Here is a 21,579-nt window from a genome sequence, read left to right as displayed (position 1 = left end):
TTACAAACAGCTGTGGAAAGAAGGAATGTGAAAAGCAAGGGTGAAAGGGAAAGATATAAGCAACTGAATGCAGATTTCCAGAGAATAGCAAGGAGAGATAAGAAGGCCTTCTTAAATGAACAATGCAAAGAAATTGAGGAAAACAATAAAATGGGGAAGACTAGAGATCTCTTCAAGAAAATTGGAGATATCAAAGGAACGTTTAGTGCAAAGATGGGCATGATAAAGGACAAAAAAGGCAGGGACCTAACAGAAGCAGAAGAGATTAAGAAGAGGTGGCAAGAATACACAGAAGAACTATACAAGAAAGATCTTAATGTCCCTGATGTCCATGCTGGTGTGGTCACTGACCTTGAGCCAGACATCCTAGAGAGTGAAGTGGGCCTTAGGAAGCATTGCTAACAACAAAGCTAGTGGAGATGACAGTATTCCAGCTGAGTTATTTAAAATACTAAAAGACAATGCTGTTAAAGTGCTGCACTCAATATGCCAGCAAGTTTGGAAAACGCAACAGTGGCCACGGGATTGGAAAAGGTCAGTTTATGTTCCAATTCCAAAGAAGGGCAATGCCAAAGAATGCTCAAACTATCACACAATTGCACTCATTTCACATGCTAGCAAGGTTATGCTCAAAATCCTACAAGCTAGGCTTCAGCAGTACGTGAACCGAGAACTACCGGATGTACAAGCTGGGTTTCGAAGAGGCAGAGGAACTAGAGATCAAATTGCCAACATTCGCTGGATCATGGAGAAAGCACAAGAGTTCCAGAAAAACATCTACTTCTGCTTCATTGACTATGCAAAAGCCTTTGATTGTGTGGATCACAACAAACTGTGGCAAATTCGTAAAGAGATGAGGGTACCAGACCATCTTACCTGTCTCCTGAGAAATCTGTATGCAGGCCAAGAAGCAACAGTTAGAACCGGTCATGGAACAACCGATTGGTTCAAAATAGGGAAAGGAGTATGACAAGGCTGTATACTGTCACCCTGCTTATTTAACCTATATGCAGAGTACATCATGAGAAATGCCAGGCTGGAAGAATCACAAGCCGGAATTAAGATTGCAGGGAGAATCATCAATAACCTCAGATATGCAGACGATACCACCCTAATGGCAGAAAGTGAAGAAGAACTAAAGAGCCTCTTGATGAGGGTGAAAGAGGAGAGTGCGAAAGCTGGCTTGAAACTCAACATTAAAAGAACTAAGATCATGGCATCTGGACCCATCAATTCCTGGCAAATAGAAGGGGTAGAAATGGAAGCAGTAACAGACTTCATTTATTTGGGCTCCAAGATCACCGCAGACGGAGATTGCACCCATGAAATTAAAAGACGCTTGCTCCTTGGGAGGAAATCTATGGCAAACCTAGATAGCATATTAAAAAGCAGAGACGTCACCTTGCCGACAAAGATCCGCATAGTCAAAGCTATGGTTTTTCCAGTAGTAATATATGGCTGTGAGAGCTGGACCATAAAGAAGGCTGAGCGCCGAAGAATTGATGCCTTTGAACTGTGGTGCTGGAGAAGACTCTTAAGAGTCCCCTGGACTGCTAGGAGGTCAAACCAGTCAATCTTAAAGGAAATCAACCCTGATTGTTCATTGGAAGGACTGATAATGAAGCTCAAGCTCAGATACTTTGGTCACCTAATGCGAAGAGAGGAGTCTTTGGAAAAGACCCTGATGCTGGGAAAGATTGAAGGCAAAAGGAGAAGAGGATGGCAGAGAATGAGATGGTTAGATAGCATCACTGAAGCAATGAGCATGAAACTGAGCAAACTCAGGGAGGCAGTGAAGGACAGGAAGGCCTGGCGCAATATGGTTCATGGGGTCACGAAGAGTCGGACATGACTTAACGACTGAACAACAACAACATGGTGCTTTTCACTGTTCAAACAATTCTATAATATTGAGATAAGTTTATTTATATATACATACACACAGATATATTCAAAAAGACACAATTAAAAAGACAAAATGTAAAGTTTAAAACCACAAAATTTAACACAAGTGAAATAGAACATGTTCTCCACCACAATTCCCAGTAGAAATATAACCAGAGTACTACATTAAAAATATCTTGAAATGCTGTTATGGTGTCAGAACGATTTTCCTAAGTATTACAAAACTTAAATATTAAATTATTTCCTATATTATTTATGTACATACAACAAAAAGGAGCTGTTTTGACCATAAGGGGGGGAAAATGCAATATCCATAATAAGGCAATACTTTTACAAATCAAACTAGCATTCAAGCGTTTGAAATTGTGAGAGTTCTTCATTGGACAAAAAGAGAAAGGCAGACTGATGCTTATGTCACATTTATATCAGGTTACAGTGTTAGATGGAGTTCTGGAATAGCCTACAAACATGTAAATTATATCCTATCATGTAAAGAAATAGGATTACATTGCTTTAAAGCTTGCTGGAAAAAAGAAGCAAGAAAATAAAAATTCCATCTTTTAAAGTCAAACTTGTTTCCATCTTTAGTATACAGAGAATAAAAGAAAATCAACTTGGGACCACTAGTGAAACAAAGCCACTTGCTTGTACATGGGCACACACACACATACACACAGCTGAAGAAATTCTTCAAAATAGAGCTGTGAGCCTTCCAAAGAATGTGGCTGCTTTAATACTTCCAGGAGCGGTGCTTCATTTACGGCACTCTATTTGTGGCATTCTTTCAAATACTTTGCACAGCCCTAATGTTAAGAGCTAAAGCAAATATAAGCAAAAGTCTATGACAGGCAGAACCTAGACAGGAAACTAGCAGAAACATGAGGAAGAAGGCAAATCTGACTGTATCAGTTTCACATAGCTCTCATATTGCCTCATTAATCCCCTTTGAAGGCCAATTTGGTCAACAAGAAATGCAATGATTGGGCAGCCATCTGTGGAAAACTGGCAGGCATACACAAGACCTACAAAAAGGTTAGAGACACACTCTAACCTCCTACCTTCCCTCTTACCAAAACATTCTCCAGCCAATCCTACAGCGTGACTCCCTTTGTTTGTTCAAATAATTCAATGGGGCCTTTCTCATTAAACATGACAATTTGCTATACACTGCCCAGAGTCACACTGCTTGAGTTGTGTGGCCTTATAAATGTGTTGAATGAATGAATGAATGAATGAATGAATGAATGAATGAATGAATAAAATATAACACATTATACTGTATAAAACAGGTATAGGCAGTCTTTTGGTGGGCAAGGGCTACACTTAACATTTGGAGGTGGTGAGGGCCACAGCAAAGTGTGGTCATATTACACATGTGGATGGGACCAGATTACAGAGTGGAATTTGGAGGTTTTAATTGGTTTTTAAACTATGATTTATCTAATTCAGGATACATTATAGCTTTCGTATGTTTCCTACCCCAAAATGAGAGCAAACTGCCTTGGTTTTTCACCAGCCATGATCAAAGGGAGGGTCTGAGGGGATTTGGGAGCCACATGAATTTGAGGTCACATGCCAACCACCCCTTCTCTAAAATCTGGAAACCTACAGATGGAATGGCTGGTTAATAATGTTTTATTATTATGTAAAGCACAATGCTCTCCATAATACATTAGTGTCCTTTAACAAAATGCAGGAATGATGTTAACAAGTTCAACTTCAAGTAACCTCTGAAAGTAATCTTGTCACCACCTCTAATGAACCATTTCATTCTGTACTGCAGTGCTATTTCCAGATAGAGCCAATTAGCGTTCTGATTATTGTTTTTAGAAAATAAACACAGCTTGAGTAACCCTGATGTAAGCAGCATGTCAACTAATTATGCATGTTAAATGAATACATTAAGATTCTCACATAATTTTTCAATTGACTGATTAGAAAGTGACACTGCCAGTTTCCATCAATGAAAATTCATTTATTACAATCTGTATATGAAGACTGTATTTGAAATTTCCTCTACTTAATAGCCAATCAGTCACTTCATGCCTACAGAAAGGAGATAGAGAAATCATTTCATGGTGTATAGAAGCATATATTAAATGTGTTTAATGGAAATAAAATTTGTTTGGAAAATATGATATAAGGACAAGTTTTCCATTACATCCTCAAGGGTGAGATGATAGCAAAATGTATCTGGGTCTACCATTAGTGATATCAATCAACACCCTATGGTAGATTACAATATATACCATATCCTAGAATTCATTTTATAGCTGCCACTTTTCTTTCTTTTATATACATTTCCTAAATAAACAATTTAGTCAAATACATTATTTTTTCATTACAAGAACTGGGCTGTCTAATTTTACAGTTGAGGGACTTTTTATAAAAGAACAAACAAACCTCTGGTTGGCAAGTAAAACTGGTTTTGTTTTGTTTTTTGTGAAATATACACAAGGAAGGACAATCTGTAGGGAACAGCAGAAATCAAGTATTTTAAAAATCACTAATTTGTTTAATTATTACATTTATAGGTTAGTACAAATTTTATAGGTTAGTACAAATTTTATGGGGATGCGGTGGCACAGCGGCTTAATGACGCTGAAAGTTGCCGGCCAGAAATGGTTGACTCTTCAGCAGTTCGAGCCCAGCTTCGCGCAGCAGAGTGAGCTCCTGCTTCCTCCCTAGCTCCTGTCAACCCAGCAGCTCAAAAACTTACGCGAGTAGATAAATGGGTACTCTCACCCCGGTGGGAGGAAAAATGCTGGCGGCGCCTTGCAAAGGAGACGGGAGCAGTTGCGGGTAATGCGGAAGCTGCACACGCCTGAAAAAGGCGCAAAGCAACGGAAACCCCACCTTCTGCGCTCGCCAGCTGGGCTCTGCTCTAGGAAGGACGCAATGGCAAACCCACTTCCGAAACACTTTGCCTTGAAAACTGCAGGGACTCATCCAGGCAGTCGCCACAGAATCGGTAACGACTGAGTGCGGATAAAAAAAAAATTTTTTTTTAACTTTAAAAAAAACATTCAGGACTATTATACAGGTAGTCTCTGGGTTAAGAACACCCAATTTAAGGACAACTCATAGTTAAGAACAGAGTATTGTAGCAAAATTCGAGTTAAATACACAGTGATTCAAGTTAAATACTCAACAGTTTAAGTTAATTACACAATACTATTTATCCAATATTATATAATAATACTGTTTTGGCTTACATACAAATTCAACTTAAGGACAGACTCTGGGAACAGAACTTGTTCTTAAACTTGGGACTACATGTACATAGTAAAACTAAAAAATAAATAATTAGAGCTGTGAAACAACTATCCACGACATAAATAATTAAAACTCATTTTCCTTTGCAGGAACGAAATAATTCTAGATGATCCCAGTTCTACAGGATAGAATTTACAAAACAAAACAAAACAGAAAAGGATGTTCTACAGAGGAATGCTAAAACTGAAAAAGCACTGATTGCCATTAATCCAACAAACTCAAATAGATACAATGGAGCAAGTTCTATTCTGCTTATTATAGTTTACAAAAAGGGTAAGAAAATACATTATTTTAAGGGAACTGTGCCATGGCTGTTAAGGGCTTTAAAGATTATGTATATCTTTTGCTTAGAAACAGATGGAGAGGTGGTCAAGGCAGTTGCTGTAGGTTCCCTTCAGGTAATTTTATTTAATTTAACCGATTAAATCATTTTGAACTGGTTAATGTTTCTAGACATACATTAAAGGTAGCCTCATACATAAGATTCATAGTAAAAAAAAAAACTAGATATTCCATGGAAGGCAAAATTAAACACAGCACACAAGATTTTGCAACATCTGCAGGATAAGTGAAAAACCATTTTTATGAAATGTGTTTCACTACCAACCTAAACATGAAATCCAAAAAGAAATCATACACAATTCAAAGGCACTGAGAGGTCATGAAGAATCAACAAGATCACATTTTTTTCAGGTATCTCATTATCAAAAATGGCTCTGGAATCAGAGTCCTACGATTCTCAACAGTCTCATCCACCTTTCTAAATATTTCTATTATTTTTTTATCAGTTTTCTATAAGAAATTATTAGGATTGGTCATTTATTGTTTATTTTAGGAGACCTATGGATTTATTTTTAATAAAAGTCTGGCAAATGCACCATTCAGTATGAGATGAAGAAGGGAATGATGTCATCCAGGACCAAACCAGGAATGTATTGGTCAACTGCTTTTAGGCACTCATCTACATCTTCAAATGAAATAAGCTGAAATGCACCCTATAAACGAAGAAGGCTGCAACTATCTCCTCCATCAGAATTACATTACATTTAATTGTATCCAAATTGGAGCTGCCCTATGTTTAATTTGATTATCACAGTCAGAGTGCAGCAGCTTTTATTGAACAGAGAACTAAAGAGAGAACTATGCTGCTTCAATCATGATAATGAAATAAGACTTATTTGCCATTACTGTCTAGACAGATTTCTCCCGAAGTATTTTCAGTTTTCTGCAAAACAAACTATTTCTACCATAGTGCTCTCTCACTTACAGTTCCCCAAAATGCAATTAATGTTATCACATTTAGTATAATGGATAGTTACTGGGTAAATTTCTATCAAGTTTTTTCTTCAATCACATGAATCCATTATTATGTATTAGTTTGGATGTTATAATTAGGCATTTATACAAAAACTCCTTCAGAGGATTTTTTTTGTTTGTTTGTATTTTTAATGTCATTTCATATTCTTTAAAAGTTATGTTGTAGGGCAGATGAACCAGAGGACCATAATTAATTTATCTTCTCGAAGTGCTCCTCCAAAGGAAATCTGATGTGTACTAGAGAGAAGGCATCTTCTATGGTTGCACTTCAATTGTGAAGCATAGAAGATGCTATGTCATAGGTGAAGACATTTTAATTTTCCTAAATTTCCAACGTTAAGTTCTTTGCATTTTCTCTTACTAGTTTTATTTTGATCCTCTTCCAACAGTTTCAGGTTTTCTCTGCTTATTTTTATATCTTATGGTTTTACGTTTTATTTATGAACAGTGTCAAATAATATTTTGTTGGAAGAAAGCATAGAAAATGCTAAGTAAAAGCATCTTTGTGATCATCAAAACAAAAATAAGCATTCATAGTGCTTTAGTGTGTGGATTAAAAGATCTGAGGCCATAACAATAGATCTTTAAACACACACACATCATACACACCTTGAATGCTCTGTCTACAGATGACTGCAATCGTCACACTCCTACTCTGATAATACACAATAATGTCTACCTTTTCAAGTGGGGTGGAAGTTGTGATGTTGCAATGTGGATGATAATATTCAAAGTTCCATTTACTTTTGATATGAGAATGCTCTTAGCACAGTGAAGTGGTTGATAAGATACACCATTTAAAGCAGTTTCAATGACTCATGCTAGATTTGTGGAGCAAAAAAAGTTGGTGAGGATAGATGACAGCCAAAGGAACAAACAGCAGGGTTATAGACGGAATGATTTTTAAAAGTTTGGTTTTTAGACAAAAAATGAAATCACTGGTCCCATAGTCAATAATCTGTGAGTACTACAAACTGAAAAAGACTACACTGGTGCTGATGCTTGAGCCTCGAGGATACAGATTCACTTGATTCAGCCCAGTGTATTTTTCTATATCAGAACAGATTTTAACTTGGAAATAAAATGCATACTTTCATTTTTTAAATGCCGATAATTAATTTAGACCATTAAATTTTATTACCTATAAAAGCAAACATAAAAATTAAACTAGATAATTACTTATTTCTAATATAATGAGATAATTTAAAAGCTCCATATATTTCTTGCAGTCCAATTCTAAAAAGCTAAAGATGAAGCAGTGATTTTGATGACATTCTCTTATTCAAGTTAATAAGGCCAATTTTGTGTAATGGTAAAGACATTAGACTAGGAGTGGGGAGAACCAGATTTTAGTCCATCCTCAACCATGGAAGCTCACTGGGGGATTTTGGATCAGTCACTCACTCCCAGCCCAACACAACCTCATAGGTTCCAATAGAAGAGAATATCTGTAGTTCAGGGTTGAACTGTGGAGTCCTTGGTGCTCTCTGAGCTTGGTTGTTCCCTAGTTGGGTAACGAAACATCTGCAAGCAAACAACTGAACTCAGAGACCACAAAGGACTCCACAACCTAATAGGGTTACTGTTGTGGGAAAAATAGGTCTTATGCTACACTTAGTAATGTGTATATTAAATGAAAATACTAAATAAGAAGACCACATCATCCAGCTGTGCTCACAACTAGACACTTCCATTTAAAGCTAAAAACAGTTGTGACAGTTTCCTTGAACGTCACATTGGGCACTCTGCCCTGCTATTTACCCCTGGCCAGAGCAACTGTCTGTTCCTGCTTCATAATACCATGTATAACCCCAGCTATAATTCTAGTAAGCTATTCTGTACATATTTTTTGAACCAAAAAAAATTTACCCTAACAAAACCACTGAAATACAGTTCCTTTATTCTTCCTCAATTTATTTTATAACATTACACATAGCTTTTCCTTGTCTTCAGATCTCCCTTTAAAATGTTGTATTAGTTTCAGATATACCATGCAGATATCTATGTTGGGACTTAGGTCACCAAGACTCCAAATGTAGAAAGAATTAAAAGCATCTGAAAAAGATTTTACTCCAACATACCTGCATTTCACAATCTGCTCGAAGGTTCAGCTCTTCACAGCAGTCCCTGGATATTCTCAGAAAGATATATTCCTTTGTTTTTTCTTCAATTACGGCTTCATACACTTTCTCTTTGGTTCCTTGGGTCAGTCCTGACTTCTCTTTAGTGATCGGCAATAAATAAACAGCATTGACTTTGGTCATCACCAGTCGCCCTGCCAAAGTATCTTCAGAAAGGGTTTCAGTGAGTTTAAACCGTCCAAAAAGTTGTCCATTTTGGGCATACTTTGCACCCCCAGAAACACCAGTAAGCATGAAGCTTGCTACTATCTGCAATTGTACTTTGATGTTAAACCTAAAACAGAAAACACAGAGTTACTTCTAAAAAAAGAAACTGCATCCTGTAGAAACAAGATAAAAATTGAAGACAAAATAGAGTTTTGAAAAATCTATATTCAGAATCTTTTTCAACTGTATGCTTAGCATCTCCTCCTATTTTTCAATGGTCTTAACAACAGCCACAGAATAAGTTGTGGAATGTTGTGATGATCTTGGGAAATAGGGTGGGTAGGATAGTTATTTTCCCCAGTACTATTTGCTCCATTGAAATAACTTATTACAAACAACTATTTTTCCACTGGGAGATATATACAAATAAAGACTATTATGTTTTTCTTAGGGCAATATATAAATTTAATCTGCTCCAAACTTTCGTTTTAGCAATTTCATAACAGACTGTATTCTCTACATAGATAATTTTTAAATATTATGAACTGGTAGACTGGAAATATTATTCATTCGAGCTCTTCTACTGTAGGCCCAGGAGATCTCAGGGACATGGAATGAATGTCTCTACCCAAATTCAAAAGATACAACAGCCATGATCGTTCTTAGACAGAGACAGCTCAGCTTTAGTGGCTCCTATTCTGGTTATTTCTTGTTTGGATTATTTTAACAAGCTTTATATATGGGTACCCATAATGAGCCAGAGAGAACAAACAGTACAAAACATGACTGCCAGAGCCTGGGTGGAACAGCTGTAAGGAATCATATAACACCAAGCCTGAAATAACTGCATTGGTTGCCTATTTGTTTCCAGGATATGGTCAAGGAAAACCTTTCCCTGTACCATCATGTCTGTGTCCTTAGGGGCAGGAAATGGAGAGGAGGTTCATTCCACCATGAGTGGAGGGACATGGAGTCATGACATGAGACAGAGTTTTCTCTGTGATGGTGTCCTAATAAAAGAGTCACTAAAAAGGCAGCTCGCAGCAACTCTATCACATTTATGTTTTAGCTTCAGGCTAAGACCATCCCTTTTACCAGGTATTTATGTATGCTTATAGACAGTGTAATGCCTGAAGTTTGTTTTTATGTTTTATTAGTTTTATTGATTTTATTAAGGATATTTAATTACATTATTTACTGAAAATAGCTCGTTGTTTCTTTTAACATTCCTACTGCAATCCTGGAATAGAACATTGATTAAGTTATAAAAATTAATTACATTATAAACCACAATAAGGCCATGGGAGCAACCATTGCAAACAGTTCTACAGAGCTAAAGCACTGTGCCATCAATATGTTAGATTGAAAACATTATGCATTGCAATAATTTATGTGTTATATCCATTAGTTATAACAAGAAAACAGTATGCATTATGTGTAACTCAGCAAAATACTTAATACTTTAGGTGGACTAGATAGTGGTCCACAAAGCTTAAGACACAATATATGTGTTAGTCTTTAAGCTGTTACAAGACATTGACTTTTTTTTGTTTCAAAATGTGATTAGATTTATAATTGTTAATGCCAAATCTCTTTTGATTGTCTAAGATCCAAAGTATGTTTAGTACCAGAGAACTGTATTTCAATAGGTTTCTTAAACAGCTATACTTGTTCTTAATTATTATAATCCATTCACCAGCTGTCAACTGAGCAAACTGCTGATTGCCACAACTTTCTAGGATTTAAACACAAAAAGCATATGCTTTTTATGCTGTTTACCCCGTCCCTTCAAAATTATAGTTGATGAATATGATTCATACAGAAAACTGAAAGGATAAGAAACTCAAGAAGCCTAATTTCTCAAATATAGAACATAGACATTTTCTTGGAAGAAATATGGGTATCTGAATGTTTTATTATTCATTCCATGCAAAAACTTGTGGAAAGGTACTGTTTATAGCTAGGGCCAAGACTTTTAATTTTAAATTTTAAAAATGTTTTTACATATTACTGATTGTATTGCCTTTATGAAACTCTATAAAAAAAGAGTTTAGTTTTTAACATCTTAATCTCTCTGTTCAACTGAAAGGCATAACTTTTAAATAGGAGGTTCCACTAATGTCTATGAACTTGATCATTTCAGTCATCAGCTACAATAATTTAAATAATAAATGTTAATACTAAAAGCAACTGTAATTGAAGCTTACTTTCTTAAGGTCTTGTGGTAAGTCTATTACCATAAATCAATACATTCAAAAGCCTTCTTCCTCTTCTCCCAAATTTCTCTCCATTATCAAATATATCAGCCATCAACTATAAAAGTTGATTTCAGAAACTAGCTATTTTAGATGACAGATACTGTAATATGGCTCAAAAATATGGAAGGTGCCAATCTATTGCATCTTCAAAATGTATAATCAGGAACTCTGAAGTATGCATTGCGATATTTAGAATAATTTCATTGTGCAGGAGAACAATTGGCTTCAGTCTAATATTTAAGGATTTGCTGTCAACCACTCAGAAACAGAGTCCAAATTAGCATCTTTATCATGCCCTCTCTCAGAAATCATATTATAAAAAGCTGTAATTTATTTTTATACTGTACATTTAAAAGCTGAAGATAATCTATTCTTGGTAGGGCTGAGGAGCTATAGGTCTCTCTAGATAGTAACAAAGCATAACCCTAACGATCTCTCATTGTTGTCCATGCTGACTGAGGCTGTTGTGAGTTACAATTCAGTAACATCTGAAGTATCACAGATTCTCCATGTCTGATTTACTTAATAGCTAACCAGAGGTAGGAATATGATGAAGTCTTCATATATTTTAAAAAATTAGTTTACTTAGAAAGTGAAATATAATTATTTTCCTAGCTATTACATATAACATACAATGAAGTCAATGGCTGGAGGCAACTCAGTGAAATAAATGGGAGGTTGAATTTAAATACTTCACGTTGGAGTGAACCAGTGGTTACATGTTTAACCATGTATTTTTTTCAGTATGTAGTGTTTTCTCCAAGGGTCCCCCTCCCCCATACCCGCACACCCGATAAATATGCTAAAGGGAAGCAAGCTGATGCACTAAAAGATTTACCCAGTGGTATGCTGGCAAAGGTATAAGAATGGGCTCTGCGAGCTCCATTGCTGCTGCTGCACTGAGCTGCTAGAACTCTACTCTCAACTGGCTTGCAAAATTCCAGAAAATTTAACAATCTGCTGTAGCGAGCTGATGCAAGCTGGCTCCAGCATACCACTGGATTTACCCATAAATGAAAGAATTGCTCCTTATATAATACAACAATATAATATAATATAACATACAAGATGCCAAGAAAACTGTTGTCAGTTTCAGAAACAGAAGTATTTCCAAATCAGTAGGTTGCTGGTTCAATGTATGCCATGCACAAATTCACAAACTTTAGTGGCTGCTTGAATGTAAAACCCTCATTTTAAGACAGTGGGTTTCAGAATGGCAGCAGAATTTTAACAACTTGATTTCAAAATAATAACAAATAGGAACATAAAAGCTTCCCTGCTGTGTAAGATTAAAGCCCTATCCAGTCTACATCCTATTTTCAAAAATGGGCAACTAGATGTCTCACAAAAACCCACAAAACAAAACATGAAGGTTCTTTTCTACCGCTGCCCCTGAATAAATGAAATTCCTGGGTATTCTATTTCTCCTGTTCTAAAAAGCCCCAGGCTGGCAAAGACATAGATAAGATCAAGCAACTTTCCATAGGTTGTATTGCCCTGGCACTAAAATGTCAATCAAGAGATGAAAAAGCAGAGTCCAAACAGAGAATGGAGCTGTAGGACTATTAAATTTTCACAAACAGAAAAAAGTCTTAAAATATAGAATGGCCCAAAAGTATATCAGATTAAGAACAAGAAATAGTCTTATACATTTTCAAGTCTATAAAATTCTTTGCAATATCTGATTGGGACAAAAGAGTAATCATAATAAGTGTATCCAAGCTCCAATAACAAAAAGGAGAATATGGACCATCATGTATTGAACAAAGCTTTCCAATCCTTTCTTCTCACTGCAGCTTCCCCAACAATCTTCAGGAATGGAAATGGGTATAATACTGGGTAGTTATTTTATTTATCCTGAATAGCACTTCCTGAAGGGCTCAGGCAGGCCAAGGAAGTAAACTGCAGATGAGGAGACAGATCAGCCCAACTGTGAAAGTCACCTCCTAGTCATGCACCCAGGAATTCCTGAATTCAAATTGAATGTTCTTTGCTAAGTAAACTTTGCATCATTTCAAAAACTAGAACAGAATAATTAAGCAGCAACAGTAACTCATGCCCTTGTAAACTTAAAACTAGACTACTATAATATGTTCTACATGTGGCTACAGTTGGTGCAAAATGTGGTCAGCTGCCCGTTAATGGGTGAGAGCTATTATGATCATGTTACACATCTACAGCAAGAACAATATTGATTACCTCTTTGCTTTTGAGTGCAATTCCAGGTGCTGATCATTACCTAAAAATTTTGCTGAAAATTCCTTCTTTTCAGGAGTTATAGCAGTGGGGGCTTGGAAACAAGCATTCAAACAGCTTTTAGGAAAGCTGTTAAAATTTTGCTTTTCAGGAGAATTTTCAAGGAGTGAATTTTGTTCATAGAATAGCATAAGATAGGATTTGCTCATTTCATTTGCAACAGTCGCATCAATTGATTAAACAGACATTAAGCAAAAACACTACTTACTTGCTGACTTCTTTATACTGTGCTATTTCTTCAATATAAAGGAGATCATGTAGTCGTGACTGATAATTACTCTTGGTCAATGATTTATCCAAGACAGACTGTGTAAATAGCTGGTCAGCAGACAGAGGAATTTGATATCTGATCAGAAGGCTCTTATCCAATTCAGTAGTCTCATTTGGCTCAAATTCTACAATAGTCTTGGAAGTGGAATCCCAACGCTTGGCCGTAGTTAACAGTTGCTGCCGTGCATTCATCCGGTATTCCAGGTCTGTTTGCAGCAGATAAAGATAATAAATAGATACCCTTACTAAATTATATTCAAACAATCAAACTGCATATGACAACACAAATTAAAAGAAAGCTCAACAATTAACACCACCTTATAGACGGATTAACAATCAGATTAAAATAATTTTAAAATACTATGCTACAGAACTTTGGATATAAAAAAAGCAGTAAAAAACTTTATTACTGGTATGCATTAAATTACTTTTATGGTGTTTGAGGACCTATGGAAACAAACGTTTTTGTTATTAAACTATAACAGTTTGTATAAGTGCATATTATTTCATTGTACTCTTATTATTTAATCCAGTAAAGTTATGAATACTAATTGCTTGCATGTCTTTTTCTGTGTTTAAAGAAAAGATTAGCATAATGATACATGGACTGTATTTATATTAAGCTGGAGGATCAACATATAAATACCACTGAAGTATGATTTTTCACTCTTGAAATCTTCATAACTCTATAATTACTCAATTTAAAGCTTACAGTAGACTTCATCTTTACCTATTTGGTAATGGTAACTAAAACAATTAGCAGATTGACAGGAATTTTTTAATCCCAAAAGATATACTTAGGATATAATATGTAACGGTGTTTATAGCATTATTTTACTAAAATCACATACGTGGCATTTCCTATCAGAAGACAAATCTGAAAACAGGTGCGCATCATATGCCTAGCAGAGTTTTGTTTTTAGTTTCCAATTAGACCACTAACAGAGACCAGTCATGGGTGGCCATACATATATTTGAATGGAATTCTGGAATCCCTTTTAGGTAAGTACTGAGCAGAACTGTGAAAGTGCTAATGACAATCTCCATATAAATTGATTGAATAAATAAAATAAACAAATAAAAAAAGTCTGACTCCTTCAGTAATACACTTTGCTTCCATCCTGAATGCTGAGGGAGAGAAGGCCAATCCTCCATGACTAATTTAGATGCAAATTAGGCAAACAAAGCAGGAATCAGAACTCAGCAATGGATTTGCCAATTTCTTTGCCAATACAGTAATTTCTTTTCCAACAAAAACATGGTACTGGCATGGAATAATAACCATCTTCATCAGCTTGCTTAACATGTTAGACTAGGACACAAGAGACTCAGGTTTCATTTTCACCCATGAAAACTCACTGGCAGTATGCAACTTCATCCATTTTAGAGCCAGCCCATTTAGAGTTTCTCTTGCTCACCATCCAATTCCCTTTCCATCTGTAAACTATACCTTTACAAAGCGATTGTATAAATGGATTGTTTTATCTATGGGAGGGGTAGAGAAATTGGTACAATCTAGACTTTTTGAACTTTAGTACTTTAAAGCCTCAGCCATATACCAGTTACAGAGTTGAAGCCCAAAATATCTGGAAAGCACCTAAATTCATCCTATGCTTGAGGGACAAAGACTAACAATGAGCCTAGATATCTGATATTGTACATGTCATTATGTACAATAGTACACTTGCCTTTGCATACAAAAAACCTAATCTAGTTAAGGTAAATACCACTGTATTTGATATAGCCAGTGCTCTGTCCTGCCTTGTGTATATCCCTTCTGCCCACATGTGACTCATATAAGGCCTTGCCAAAAATGGAATAACATCACCATTCATACTTACTGCAGTAGTATAATTCTTTGACTCAGGGAATTACAATGGCATTATGGTCCTAGCCCTTGACTCACTTCACCTCTTTCTGCCTGTTTGATGCCTGGTATTTTTATTGGTAATTTTTTTCTTCCAATCAAATTTCTTTTCATATTTCTCCAAAAATCATCCTCATTGTCTCCCTTTTCCTGCAGGTATTTAAATTTGTCGCTAACCTTTTTATAACAAGGGAAAACGTAGAGTCTTGCTCTATATGTGCAACCAAGATGCACAAATACTCATATTCTACAAAGAACATTTTATCTATGGCAACACACAGTTCAAGTAAAACTTGACATGTATAAAAATGAAAAATGAAAAAATAGAGGTGCTGGTATCAAATTGTTAATGATTGGCTTAAATCTCAACTTTTGGGTCTGACTGGGGCCTCAGCAGTACCAAGAAACCCATGCCTTCTCGCCAATATCTGTCCTCAAGATAATCAATCTTAGATAGTTATATGGCATTCTCATAAATGTTTGGGGGAGGGAGACTACATAAGTATGTTCAATATGTGATTCAAGTGCCACTGACAAAGGAAGGCCTTCAATTACATGATTAAATAATGATTCAAAATGCTTTTAATATTAGATTTAAAAGAACCTTCCTTCACTCTAATGACATTTAAGATTATACATTACGTCCCCGACTAATGCACTTTGCATCCAGTGCCCCAAAATAAGCATGCTTGTATGCAACTTGCCCAAATATTTACTTTTCTTGTACGCAAACCTCCCAAAGCTATACATTTTGTAAGTAAATTTTGAGCTGAGAAATATTAATAAATGGACAAATTTGTTTTTTAATGAACACTGCAAATCATACCTTCTGTTGAAGCAGCATCAATCATCACTCGTTGCATCAAAACTGGTTCAGTCCCAAAATCAAATACCACAGTTTGACGAAATGTCCCAAAGATTTCTGTACTAAAAGCTATACTGATTTTGTACACTGAATGATCTGTTCCATTCTGGGCCATCTTTCCTCCTACCCATTCCTGGCAGGTTTCTGGGACTTCTTGTATTATTTGGGTAGTGCTGTCTCCAGCAGATATTGCCATGATACTAAAATGAGGACGGTGTGCATCGTAAAGCAATGCCACTCGATACAGCATTCTTGCAGGCTGTGAAGGAAAAAAGCATCTAAATAATTGTGGTACATGTTTCTATTCAACTAGTAGATGAATAAATCTAAACTACCTTCCTTCCTTCCTTCCTTCCTTCCTCACATTTATATAGCTGCCCATCTCCCAAAACGTGATTCTGGGAAGCGTGCAATAAAAAAATGAACCATAAGACAAACATTAAAAGCATTCCATAATAAAAAAAATCACTATTATTAAAAAAAAACTAAAAGAGAGCAACTTCAGTGTTATAGACAATGTAGCCATCTCAATAATTCTCCATTTCCCTGAGATCCCCAAGCCTGTTGACATAGCCACATTTTGAGGGACTCCCGGAAGGCTACCAATACATATTGCAATACAGTGGTGATGTTTCTATATGAGATATCTTTACACAGAATACAGCCACTTCCAGTAACTTCAAAAACATTTACTTTTATTTTTAAAACTGCAAGTTTTCTTATTTAATCAAGAAAAAATGAAATGTTATATTAAAATAAGAAATAGTTTTCAAAAATGAGGGAGAAAACTGTCTCACTTAATAATTCACATTCAAATAATAATTTAGAGTTCAATAAATGATTGAAGGAATTTTATAGTGATTTTGTAAAATGACCCACATCAGAAATATGGAGAAGCAGGTTTTACCCAACGCCACCTTCAAAATGACTGTCTTCAGTACCATACTGCATTTGCTCATGATTTTTCCCTCTGCTGATGTCTCCATGGTCTAATGAAACTCTGTCTCAGTATTCAGTTGAATACTAAACCTTTTTGTAAGGTTCTGCTTTATAAACAGGAGGCAAAGGTGAAGCCAGTAAAGCAAGCCCAAATCACCAAAAAATCTATCAATATATAGATATTTAGATATTTTTCTTAAACCACAGCAGTAACAGGGCATAGATATTCGGGTAAATGTTAAATCTAGCATTTGTCCTGTGGGCTGAGTTTTTTCCATCCGTTGCAAGTTTCTACCCCACAAATTGAATCTGGCATATTCTAGCCCCAAGGGCATGTACATTCCAAAAGAGAAGTTGCTGAAAATCTTAGGCTTAAGCATCTATATTTATAGTCCAGCAATGCATTATATATATATATATATATATTTTTTTTTTAAAAGAGGTCAGAATCCTACCTTACATGTAAGAGCAAACGTCCACATCTGATGTGATTTTTTGGTGGTGACAGTAACTGACAGTTCAGGGTTATGTTCAACTCTCACTCCATCTAGATATTCACTAAGCTAGAGAAAATGCAATGTTAGAAATTTTATAGGATAATAACAGTACTGGAAATTCTGGGTTTAACTGAAGACCTACATGTTAATAAGACCAATATGGGTGAATGGTCATTTTATCAACTATAATTTTATTATAGTTATAATATACTATAATCTACAGTACAGAACTAATCCAGCTCAAAGGATTGTAATTGTAATGCAAACTGGATGATAAATAAAAATAGAATAGTAAAGATGTGCAAATTGTTTTATTTCAAAATGCTTCAAACATGAAATTTCATGAAATGTCTCTTTTCAAACTTAAAGTTGCAGTTCTCATTGTAAAACAGACTTTTTCAAGCATTTCTAGAAGCATTTTGAACTTGAAACAGCCTGCCTTGCACCTGAAATAACTTTCAAACTTGGAATGGGGCATTTTGTGAAAATTCTGTACTCGGAACACATCAAGATGAAATATTTTGTACACCCTTCTGTTAATGCAAGTTTGCATGCATGATTGTTACATTCATTCATTCATTCATTCATTCATTCATTCATTCATTCATTCATTCATTCATTCATTGTGCCTTCAAGTCAATCTTGACTCCTGCTGACTACCTGGACAAGTCCCTGCAGTTTCCTTGGCAAGATTTTGGAAGTGGCTTGCCATTACCTCCTTCCTAGGGCTGAGAGAGAGTGACTGCCCAAGGTTACATATGTTACATATATACATGCAAACAATTCAGAGAAGACTCAATTTTATCTAATGGGCATTTGAAATAAAACCAGAAGATAGGGCTGAATCAATCTAACCTTAACTTCAATGGAATGGAATCTGTATACATACCCAAAACTCACAGTTGTTTCAGTCACATATCTCTACCTTATTAAACCATTTTTTTAAACTGCATGGAAAAACCCTTAAATTAAATCCTGTACAGTATACTATCAGGCTCTATAGGATTTTATTTAAGATGTGGTACAAAAGACACAGAGCTCAAGAAGTAGCCACATACACAATAAATAACAAAAAGACTGATGGAGTAATAGAGATTATATATGTAATTAGTGAAATGAAGCTGGCCATAAATTTCACAGCACAAAATTACTATATTTAAATAGGCCTCTGGCATGATTAACAGTTTCAACTCATCATCAAAGTCAGAATTATATTTTATTCAGAATCTAGTTTTGATTGTTTCAGTCAAAGAGTTCAGAAATACATGGACTTAAATCTCCTTTCTGCCAGAAAGAAGTCAAAATGGTTCAATGGTATGGATATAGATCCAATTTATATCTATAGGACTTATTCATGTTCTTCCTATCTACCATTTTGTATTTATGTATAATCAGATAGATAATTGGATATGCAAACTAACTCTGAAGCTGCCAATCAAGATAATGACAGCAAAAATAATATTTTCTCCAAGTATATATTCTTTAGACACTTTCCTGACCTATTCTAGAAGCAGGTTAATATTATATAATACACTGAATCATTACACTCTTGGCAGGAACCTATATACTTCCAGATATATGGCTCCTAGCACTACCAATATCCATAATGGATTTTTCTGTGGTAAGAAAAAAATACAGAAGCAGCAGTGGAGAAATAAGAACAGTTACACATGGAAGATAACATCATCTGGACTCATTCTGCAGGTCTGTGGCAAGATTTTAAAATAAAAACCCCATTTGGAAACATTCTCAAGACAATAGAGTGAAACATGACAAATATGTTATAAACACCATGAAGTTTTCAATTTCAGATGCAAGAATCAGAATTGATTAGTGATTTTTTATTAACAGAAATATGCAATTGCATAATATAAATAATATTTTGACGACATCAAAATCTAGCAGTGTCAAAATCAAGCTCCTATTTTTAAGTATGAACACTGAGAGATGCAGTCTATTCTTACCACTTTCTCAGGAGATAATGAATTCATCCATTTTTCAATCAAGGATTCCATATAACTTCCCAAACATTGCTTGTTTTCTTTCTGTTGTTTTAACCTTATCAAGCGGGAAGCATATCGTTTCTGCCATTCAGTCAGCTCTTCCTGGGAATGTGCTGAAGTACACTGTGCACCATATCTGCAAATTCCTTGCTCTAAAAATCTACATACAATGGGGAAGAAAAATATTCCTTAAATTCCCAATTTAAAATAACTTCCAAATGCATAACTTTTTGAGTCTTAAGTTCTGAATTTCCCAAACACAACTAACTAAAACTGTTAACCATAACCTGATTTGTAAAATGTACAGCTAATTCTATCTGCTTCCAGCTATACCTGTTGCAAAGCTGTTGCAAGGTAAGAGGCTGCCAGAAATGATCTGGGTATGCTGGTCAAACTAAACATTTAGAACATGGCTATAGCATAATTTATCCCAGAATACTTAAGGAAAGATTCAAACTGGCAAATGTTAGTTTATTCGGGAAATATTGTATCTCTTTTATCCTGATCATAAAATATAAAGCACTGTCCAAAAGCACATTTTAATATCAAAAGCATACATCCTAAACTCACAGGGGCACTACAATGGAAGTGTTTTTCAAATGGATATGGGGTGGGGGGAGGGAGAGAGGAAGAAAGAGAAAGAGATCAGTACATGATCTTCCCAGTTTTCTAGAAATTTAGTGACACCTTGTGGCCTTTTCTGCTTATTTCAGATTCATACTGACACAGTAGAGTCATCTTCCAGCAAACAGTTCAAATGGCTACACTACTGTGTGTATCCAAGGTTGTATTTATATTTGTGTAATTAAACTAATTTTCCCACCAATACTTTTGCCAGGATAGAAATTGCTTCATAAATGCCTATCACCTGGAAGCGTAATTTATTACCCATTTACAGCCTACAATAGGTTTTGTTTTGGCACAGATATACAAGCAGTTCCACAATGGAACCAAGAGCAGAAGTTGGCTCTTTTTCACTGGATGTGTACATGCATCACTGCACAGTCATCTGTCAATCTTTCATTTGGATTCATGCCCTGAACAGGAGTTGGGGTCTTGGCCGTTTCCAACCCTATGATTCTAAGAACTAGGAGTTAATCCTTAGGCCCTCAAGCACTGCTATATTGCCATTTCTTTACACCTTATATGGAATTTATAATATGCCTGTCACCAATTAAAAGTGCTTCATTTTATAAATTTAATTTGAACAATTTATTAATAAGAAGAGTATTGCAGTACTTTTTGTTATTTTCATGTATTTATATATTTTAATTAAAATTCTAAATGATATAATTATCAATTACAACCCACCATTTTTTGTGAAAGGCAAGATAAAATTTCAGCAATTAGAAAATGTAGATTTGTTTTAAAACGACTATATGAAAACATTTTTAATATACATTTTAAAAAGTTCAAATGTGTTGGTCTTTAAACCAACTGAAATATACTGTATAAGAAAAATCATTTCTCTAAAAGCATCATCACAAAGCACCTTCTTATGGAATTCTAAACTCAAGCATTAATAATATTTTAAAACTTATGGATATGCATGAAAATCTATCAGTCCTATCAAATAGGTTTATCACCTTAAATTTGGATAGTTACAAATTAAACAGACACTACAAATTCTGTTAATCTTACAAACAAAGCAATTACAGGTAAGAATTCAGGCTGTGTTAAACTGCAGATAAATATATATGTTTAAATGAATATATATACACATATATCAAGATTTGTTGATAATATTACAGTTGAGGACTCTCAAGTTGTAATATAAAATTAACAGTAAACTGGAAACAAGTTTAAAAATTAGCTTGTAAATATAAAAATGGTGAAGC

The 21,579-nt window shown here is 35.3% G+C and overlaps 1 protein-coding gene across 10 annotated transcripts in view; it reads right to left on the bottom strand.

The window, feature by feature from the left end:
* HELZ (helicase with zinc finger) overlaps nt 1–21,579 on the bottom strand; it is a 160,590-nt gene that overhangs the window by 91,880 nt on the left and 47,131 nt on the right. For all 10 annotated transcript variants that reach the window (XM_088138282.1, XM_088138276.1, XM_088138278.1 and 7 more), the window contains 5 exons: nt 19,703–19,901; nt 17,697–17,804; nt 16,264–16,561; nt 13,509–13,776; nt 8,580–8,913 (listed from right to left, as the gene is read on the bottom strand). In XM_088138282.1, coding sequence (XP_087994408.1) covers nt 8,580–8,913; nt 13,509–13,776; nt 16,264–16,561; nt 17,697–17,804; nt 19,703–19,901 — 1,207 coding nt within the window. The remainder of the gene's footprint in view (nt 1–8,579; nt 8,914–13,508; nt 13,777–16,263; nt 16,562–17,696; nt 17,805–19,702; nt 19,902–21,579) is intronic.

This window comes from Python bivittatus, unplaced genomic scaffold, assembly GCF_059951505.1.
Source record: "Python bivittatus isolate LINGU-HERP-01145 unplaced genomic scaffold, Pbiv_v1 ctg000220_np1212, whole genome shotgun sequence".
In the NCBI taxonomy this organism is placed as follows: Eukaryota; Metazoa; Chordata; class Lepidosauria; order Squamata; family Pythonidae; genus Python; species Python bivittatus.
This window is presented reverse-complemented; position numbering and strand designations above follow the sequence as displayed.